This window comes from Oryzias melastigma, linkage group LG1 (genome assembly GCF_002922805.2).
Source record: "Oryzias melastigma strain HK-1 linkage group LG1, ASM292280v2, whole genome shotgun sequence".
Classification (NCBI taxonomy): Eukaryota; Metazoa; Chordata; class Actinopteri; order Beloniformes; family Adrianichthyidae; genus Oryzias; species Oryzias melastigma.
Window position 1 is genome coordinate 5,475,653 of NC_050512.1, and position 9,446 is coordinate 5,485,098.

General features: G+C 39.5%; 1 protein-coding gene across 2 annotated transcripts in view; it reads left to right on the forward strand.

Moving 5' to 3' along the window:
• cabp2a (calcium binding protein 2a) overlaps positions 1 to 9,446 on the forward strand; it is a 24,568-nt gene that overhangs the window by 8,635 nt on the left and 6,487 nt on the right. The window contains exon 1 of one of the 2 annotated variants that reach the window (XM_036211358.1): positions 4,364 to 4,900. The exons of the other annotated variant lie outside the window; for it this stretch is intronic. Coding sequence (XP_036067251.1) covers positions 4,847 to 4,900 — 54 coding nt within the window. The 5' untranslated portion in view covers positions 4,364 to 4,846. Of the gene's footprint in view, positions 1 to 4,363; positions 4,901 to 9,446 lie in introns of those variants that run through there. 2 annotated transcript variants of the gene reach the window in all.

Here is a 9,446-nt window from a genome sequence, read left to right on the forward strand (position 1 = left end):
TTTCTGGACTCACGTCAATGTGGCCCAATGATACGGTCTCACTTTTCATCTTACTAGATAAAAGCCTGGCTTTAGGAGTCACTCACAAATCCCTTGAACAGTTAAAATCATATTACTCTGGACCTACTCAGTTCACTCTGTAAAATACTTGCTCAAGAACTTTCTGTGACATCCGTCATGCCCAAATGTTTCCTGGGACCAGTGCTTTTTATTTTCTAACCCCTCTTGGTTTCATGTTTTGCAAGTACCTCTTACATCTCACTGGCCTCTTGAAATAAAATCTTTGTTTACACACAGCTTTCTGTGCTGATAAAGCAGAAATACTGAAGAAATGTTCTTACTCTGTTCTGTTCAGCAAACAGGCTGCTGTTAGAATGTGGCTTTATGTAACTTTCAACACATACCTCTTTGGTACACCAAGGAGGGAGGAACCATCAATACCCTCCCCCAGGCACCCTAATGAGCGATCATATGAGAAAGGAGGGCAGTTCAGGGAAAAGTTAAAGAGTGACCCCTGATTTAAGTTGAAGCACCCCCCACCCCCCACGCTCAGGCTCCAGACCTCCAAAGCTTTCAGCTAGGAGGAAGCATTAGACCAAATCCAGTCTAATCCAAGTCCCCAATTTATCAGTATGTTGGCTGGTTCCACAACTGTCTCTTCCTTCCTCTCTCTCCCGTTCATTTAACCCTCATGCTCTCTTATGTGACCCCACCCTCATATTGATGTAAAAACATGCTTCATAGGTTAATTGGTGACTCTAAATTGCCCCTAGGTGTGAATGTGAGAGTAAATATGTGTGTGGTTGAGGCTCTGCGATAGACTGGCGACCTGTCCAGGGTGTACCCCGCCTTCGCCCATCAGTAGCCGGGATAGGCTCCGGCACCCCGCGACCCCGAAAGGGACGAAGCGGTCAGGAAGATGGATGGATGGATGGAAGGTGTCATTGAACCAGTCACATGGCCAAAGCTGACACACTGATTGGTTGACACGAAGCATCGTCTTCGCTAAAGTTCATCATCTTAAACTCCAGACATGCTGCAATACAAAAATTACACTCAAATTACGCTGCTGCTGGACCGACGCAACCCGCTGCAAGACTTCTGATTGTTTGTGTACATTCACTTAATATTGAAACGCGTCACCTCCGCCGCACAAATCGAGTTGGTTTGATCGCAGCTTTAACATTCAACTTGTTCAACACTCAGCAGCACACATCATAGCAAGAATCCCATCACCCATCCCATTCCAACTCTTCTATCTCTCTATCACATGTCACTTCCAGAACAGACGATTGCTTTTTATCCATTCACAAAGTTTTCCCTTCCTACCTCACTGAACTCCTCCACGTCACTGTAGCAGCCAGCTTTCTTAGATCCTCCTCATTTGTCGCTCTCTCTGTCTTGACTATAAGACTCACAGAAATGAGAGGAAATTAGCTCTTCCCCCCACAGTGGAATGTACTTCCCCAGGACATTCACAGTGGCACTTTTCCTTTTTTTTCAAAGTAAGCTCAATACACAATAGATCTGTCTTTCCTTCTCTCTATGAATCTGACATTGTCTGATTGTTATGCAATGGCCTTATATGCTGTTTTTTTACTGCCTGCTGTTGATCTTTTTATTTTATTTTTGTTTTTTTTTAACTGTTTTTTAACTCTTATTTTTTTTTAACTTTTAACTGTACAGAGGTATTTAGTGTTTATCATTTAATTGCGCTGGTTTTTACCATCATCATTATTACAATTATAGTTGTAGTACGGCATGAATAAAATGATATTCTGCTGACATGATTTGATAAAGACTGACATATTTTGAAATACATGCAAACCTGAAGATGAAAGTGAAACTGAAACAGCAGAAAATGCAGCCAAACAACTTGCACAGACATTTATTCTTCACAAACGTTCTGCATTGTCCTGTGGTTAACACCAATAAATATTTGTACTTCGTCCTAATTTCAGAACAATGTTTCAACATTTTTGACCAGATTTCGACTTTGATATGAGTCAAGTTTCAAGCCTTAGTCAGATATACCCGTACGAGGGGTTGGCCCGTACGGGTGCTGGGTGTTTTTACGGGTTGTCTGGGCCCACGTGGAATCATGAACAGAAGCAGCTGCATATTTTAGGCAGCACACATGTGTTCAGCATTTCCTTTGGGGCTCATGCAGATAACCCTAAGGGACGTCATGAAAATGCAATGCACGATTATCATGTGTGGTAAGAGTATCGTGAGTGTACTGTGACACACGGGTGATACTGTTGTATGGTGCCCTTGCTGCATGTAAAGTACATAAGTAAGGGTATGCAAATACCAATAGAACACCTGTAGGATGCCAACAAACTATGCTATGATTTTCTAATTTCCAAAAAACCAACAGTCAGGCTGTGAGCAAAGGGCACAAACATATCACTGAATTTTTTTTTTTTTCTTGAAGCATTTTTCTCATAATTGGGGACATATATGATGAAAATTAAGATTAAAACTGGATTTCGGTGTATTTCTTTATTCAAATCCTTGTCAATTAGGAGCAGATGAGAAATGACCATTTGAAAAAGTCTATCAATGGTGTGGCTGCTGCAGTCGGCGGTCAGTCAGATCCATGAACGTCTTTCTTTTCCTCGTCTGATCTACCATCTGGCCCAAAACTGTGAGACTGGATAGCTCCAATCTTACTCATTACTGTTATTGCAAAGGTATTGTTAGGAGGGGCTGTAAGCTAACGGGAGAGAGTGTCAACAGAGATGATGGGAAATGAGCGCAGGCTTACTCTGGATTAACAGTCCCACACACGACTTTCACAGCAAATTTTTGATTAACTTCTGCCGCTCTGCATAAATTATTTCCTAGAAAACAACTAATTTTGATTTTGGTTAAAATCGGCATGATCACAATCGCTATGACCCTCACTTTGTTTTACTCACAGACAGCCCATATCCACCTGTGAGGGCAGTTGTGACAAAGGCCTCACTCATTTCAAGATGCTTTGGGTTCAGCTGTTGTCACGTTTTGATCTAAAGTGACAGATAACTGTTGGCACTTCACCAGCCACTCTCTATGTAGTTTGCAGAAAAAAAAGCCTGTTTTTTTAAGCCTTATCTTACTTACTCCCACTCTAACTTCTCATCAGCTCCCATGTTCCACATCCTGTAGATGGAAAGGTTAGAAAGATTACTTCACTTTAATGCTTGCAAAACATGGATGGATGTGTGCCATGACTGGAAAGTGTGTACACAGACTATATAAGTCAAGAGATGATCTTTTCATTTTCTGACACAAAACTAGTATTCATGACTAACTCTTTTGCAGTGGGATTATACTGCAGTCTATTATAGTATTTGTACTGACAGAAACTTACTGAAAAGTACATAATTGAACGTGGACATCCACAGGTACTGTCCTAGTATTTCTCTACAACTGTCTTTATCTGAAATGTGGTTGTTCAAAGAAAGTGGTCATGGTTTGGTTTTGATCAGCAAACCATTTGCCTGAAACAAAATGAACAACAGACTGTGTTGTAGATTTATTTTTCTACACATAAACACACCAAATCTCATCTGAAGTGTGACCTGATCAGAAGCAAAGTGTGGTGTGACAGTCAAAATCCGGACTTTTGGAAAGTGTCCAGCATGCTGTGTGCTGCCCAAGCACCAGATTTCCTGTCAGCCTTTCCTGCTATATCCCAGTATTTCAGGCATCTGGTGTGCTTACTATTGTCCGGGGGCACAGCACAAATTCTCACCCAGCTGCTATACCCGATAGCAGGCATGTTTGAGCCTAATCTGAGCTACTTTCACCAAATCCTTCTAGTGAAGGCAACTTTGGCACTTCATTTACCAATTACTTGCATCCTTCCGACCCTTCTCCTTCTGGTGATGGTAAAAAACTTTTTCTGGCATTGTTTATGTGTACTTGCTAATTTTTATTTGACTCTCTATTGATTTTCTTTGGTTCTTTTATTTAGCTTTTGGGTTTTGGATATGGTCAGCTTTAGACTTTCTGTATTTTCTTAAAGGGTCTATACTACAGAAATTCTACTTTTTGAGGTTTTAAGTGCATTTTACTGATCATTCCTCTCTATAAAGATCCTCAAAGCGGTATTTTGATCCATTCATGCATTTAAGAGAAATCCACTAATCCTCCTTGCACCCGCCCCTTTCTCACGATATTTTTATAATGATTGACATACAACATCAGAGCAAAAAATACCCAAAATGCACTGCAATCCAGGCGATCTGCACAGCACAGCGTCCGTCTGCATGATCTTAAGAAATGAGTCAAATGAAATGAACATTCAAATGAAAGACATTACATTTGCTTTCACAGTTGAACTGATCCAGATTCAAGCAGAAGATTAAACTTCCCAACATTACTTTGTTGAACTTTGACCCGTATGAAGTTAAAAATAAAGTTAAAAAAAACAACTACTAGAAGTTAGGAAACCAACAACATGAAATTAGAAATATAAAGCGAAACCAAACAAAACCAAAACAATAAAGAACAGGAAATAATACTTTGACAACCTTCAAAAGAAGTTGATGAAACTGTATTTTTTAAAGAAAAACTTAAATATTAAAAAAGCTTCTTTAAAATTCTAAATAAAAAATCTTGAGCACTTTCCTTTAATTCTTTAATTTTTGTTCACAAGAGTATATTTCTCTTGTACAGAAGCGAACACATTTGATGATTCACCAACAAGTCTGAGAACAAAGCCAAGACATCACAGCGACTTTTAAGACCAAAAATATTTACTTCCCATCCGAGCAGAGAAGAGGTCAGAAATGTTCAAGAGTTGTGGTGAGGAATAGAAAACAATGCTCAGTTTAGACAGCTGTGAACAGTCAACATGAGCCGGCTGCATCGGACCATTTCCTGCTACCCACATGGTCGTCTACGGGAGGTCAAATGTTTGTTTATATTTTAATTGTCCTTTCTGTCATAAAGACACTATCCGGATCGGCTTTAGTTTCTATTTGGAACAGGCACTTCTCACCATAAATAATGAAACCACATCAGCAGGAGTGAAAATCTGCAGAATTGTGTGTATTCATGTGAAATATAATTGAAAATAGTACCAAGAAAAGCTGGTTATGGAACTGTTTTGAAATTTTTGATTATTTTCTTGGCATCAGCTGGATCTGTCATCAGCGGCGCACTTACATAAACAAATAGATGTCGATTCAAATCCTTTGTTGCGTGGGATGTCAGTCTTCTCTACTGAACGGATTCTGACAGAAAAAAAATCTGTTATTTACTACAGTTCACAAGAAGGTCAAGATAAGAAAATGAATTTGTTTCTGCAGCGATTCAGAATGGAAATGCTGTAATTATTTATATTTTGTTATTTCCACTTTATGGTGTTCCCTTTGCTGTTTTGTTTTTGTGTTCTAAAGAATCTCTTCTGTTTGAATGATGGAGATTTTGAGAGAGGTGCATTGTGACATCTAGTGGTTTAGCAGGAGAACTGCTGAAAGCAGGTGAAATAGAAGCCGCACACTTTGCTGCCCTCTGCTGGTGATGCAAAGTATTCAGAAACTGTACATGTTCAGATTAGAATTGTATCTAAGATCAAAGTCAAATGATAGAAAAAAATGCTTTGCCATCAGTAGTATAAAATATTAGGTTTCAACAGAAATAAATTAATTGTTAAATAAAATGCCCAATGTAAAGCAGCACTTCAACAGAAAAGAGGAAAGTAAGTGAGTGTCTGAAGATTAGAACTGGGAAATATTGACTCGCCAAGCTGATTGCTGGTTGTCCTAAACTGACCACAAAGGATTAGGGCTGCAGCCTTGGCCTTATTCATGTACTAATCTCTGGCACCAAAGGCACATTGGATGTACAACAACAGCCAACATTTCTCTGTATCCACCCAAAAACACAGCACACGCTGAAAACAAGACTGAAGACTCTTACCTCATCCATAACTGCTGGGTGATGTCTGGTAGTAGTCTGTAGTCTGTTCCATTCCAGCACTAACACTAATGAAGTATCACCATTTTTACTCTGTACTGGTCATCATTTTTTGATAATTTGTTCTGTTGAATCTTATGAATAAGTTAAAAGTCGGTTTTCCTGATTCTAAAGTTTGAACTTTTTTAAAGACAAAAAAATCTACTCTGTTTTTTTCAACTCAATAACTTTATTTTCGTTGTGAATCTTACAATGGAATTAAGTGCAGAGCAGTCCTCATCCTGTGAATTTTTAAATAAAAACGTAATAAATAAATAATAAAATAAAACAAAAAAAAAAAATCAGACATACCCATCCGTACATTCTGCCAATGCATGGCTCCTACAAGTTTTAAAAATTGCATTAAATACTTATGTGTATTAATATATATTTACGTTTTTATAGCAGTTTAAAGAGACTGAACAAAAATATTGTGAGATGACTTTTTTGCTCCCTTTTACAAAATTCCTACCTGGTAAATTTGTCTCTCTGTTGGCACAGCAGGAATTATAAATATCAAAACAGATCAGAATGAAGTAACAATGCCAACAAATGTCATTGCTGGAATACTATTACGTAACTCTCTCATGCATTACCTTATTTGTTTAATGAAAATGTTAAAAGCAACACAAATCTTTTTAATTAAAAAAGACAATTTCACAAAAAAATCAATGCATTTTTCACACAAATTTAAAAGACTATAAAATGTTATTTCTTTGTGCAGAAAACAAGAGAGTTCATTTAAAGTAGGCAAAAAAATCTTTATTTGAATCCAGCTTAAAAGGGAAACATAAATTATTCAGAATTATTTCTTTTTACGTTTACGAAACTTTCACTTTCTTAAACTTTGCAGATGTAAGGAAAGGCCATTGACTGTATATGGACAACATGAGCCCTCCCACTTCACGTTCCAAACATGATATACCTGCTGATTCCAGGAAGCCAAAAGACTTCTATAGAGAAATAAACAGTTATTATGCTCTCATTCAATTAGTCAGAATCATTGTTGCTCGGATACATTTTTAACATGGAAATCCAGATTTTTTCTTATGTATATACATATTAATCACAAGTATTCTAGTTATAAATTGGCCTATCAGGTGCCTCAGTGAAAGCATGTGGTGCCCACTGGCTCAACCTTAAACATTTGATTGACACATACTCCCAAGCTGCTTCCCAAATGCCGTTTTCCTCCGTGACAGAGAATGAAAAGACAAGAAAAAACAGCAAAAAAGGTCCTAAAAAGAGAGAAAAACAGGAAAAAGGTGGAAAGCTTAAAACGGGAGGTTCTGGTTGAGGACTTCAAGCCAATGATTTTGAGCACAAATTGTGTTTTTTTTTCAGCCCCGGCAGGGGAAGGGGCTTCCGGGTATTTATTTTCAAGCATTTTCAATTTTTTCTCTGTGACCAGATTCTCCTAGGGAGACCCAGACTTGGGCCTCCTTGTGGATACAGCTAGACACCAGCATGAAGGGTCTTGCTGATTACCCACACTCGATTAATCTCATCACCCCCCACCCCAGAATCAAACCCTCATTTTGTGTGTGCCAGTCCTGCACTCATCCTGCCTCCTTTAAACATTGTAATCATACGTGTTTCTAATTTGAACAAGCTGACATTGGATCATGGATAGGTCCTTTTTTAGAGGCTAAACAAATAACTTTTCTCTATTTTTCCAACAAGTGTTTTGTTGAATTTAAGGCAGGCCATGACACTTAACCTCAGTGAAGATTAGCAGAGCTTTTCTTTGAAAAAGATAAATCAGTCTGCGCTTTTTCTTTCAATAGTTTTTTTTACAAGCCTTAAAAGCAGCTGACTCATTTGAGATCTTTTTTTTTCATGTCACTCCCATCAGCTTTCAACACAGCTCTTACACTCTAATCTGAAATTGTTCGGATTAAACGGGCGGCCAACCCTCTATCCATAATTCTGCTATCCCCTCCCCCAGTTCCTCGCCGTCCCACACACACACACACACCCACACAAAGCCTCAGTTCTGCCAGACTCGTCATTTTGATAGCATAAGTACGATGTTTGAAAGGCTGAAAGAGAAGGTGGGTGTGTCCAAATGCAAGGAATCGCAGATGACAAGGCGGGGTGTGACAGATAAACCGAAAAAGCGGCGCTTTAAGGTTTGGCGTGTGTGAGCGACGACCAGAACAAGGGTTAGATAGAAATGAAAAGCTAACATGATAGTGAGTCGGAGTCAGAGTTTGGCAGCACAAGGTCGTTTTAGCCCAGATATGACCGAGCGCTCCCACCCCAGCCCGTCAAATCTCCACCATCCTGCTGCCGTACCATACCATCACACTAAACGTCTCAAAGCTCATCAGGACAGCACAGCAGTTTAGGATTTAATGTGGCATCATTCACCTGCCTTAGTTCTCAGTGGACCAATAGGATCTGGGACCGCAGCAAATGCACTGAGAGGAGCTGCTGTTCACAGCAGTGGTGCAAGTGGACACGATTGCCTTCACCTCCTTGTGCTATATGGAGCTGTGGCCCGGGATGCGCTGGACCTAACATGGAATTTGGGCTTTTAAGTGACGTCTGAGTGCAGAAAGGGAATAAAAAGGAACCTGAGAAAAGGAGGACCAAGAAAGAACAGGGCGGGAGGATAAGAGGGTGATGGGAAACGTCAACAAAACTTCCAAAAAGAACAGTAAAAGGGAGAAGGTAAGGAAACGTATGCTTGATAAGAAAACCAGATCAGATTTTAAACATCTCTAACTGTTTAAAAGTTGTGACAGATTCAAACATTTTTTGCAAAATCGTTTGATAATTGTCAAATAAGCAATCCAGTGTCGATTTTTATGATGCAGTTGGTTGTTGTTGTCTAAGGAAGCGTCCCCCATAGAGAGAAGTGGTGTCCCCGTGGCTTCAGCCATGCTGGCTCCCCTGGGAGGGGCAGGGGAGGTGGACACCGAGGAGGAGGAGGAGGAGGAGGAAGGAGGGAGCGGGCGTGTGTTTGATGACCCCTTGTGCACTCTGGTTAAGAACTGCAACATGTTGCACAACATAGTGGGGCCTGCTTGCATCTTCCTCAGACAGGGCCTCGCTCAAAGCCAACTCGTATGTATGACGCCACCAACACGTGGAATCACTCTCACCACACACAGCAGAACAGAAAGAGTTCAGACAGTAACACAACTGCAAAATAGTGGAAGTCAAAGTCATGAACTTCCCCAGTTCTGCATTTCATATGAATCACTCTCATTTTTGCCCTTTGACTTCCTCCTTTCATGAACATTTTAGGAGAAGAGGCGACATTAAATTGTCAGAATTGTTGAATGATCTGTGGCAAAACCAAACTGATACGAAACTTTCAGCTGAAGCCATAATTCAGTTCTCTTTGGTGTTTCCATTCATGACATCATATGAGCAGGATTTTCAAAAACTGTTTGCAAGAGAATGTTGCACCAATTAAAAACAATAAACATTATGTTGGTGAACCGTTTTTTTTTCTTTTTTTTTTTTTTTTTTTGTTTTTTTTT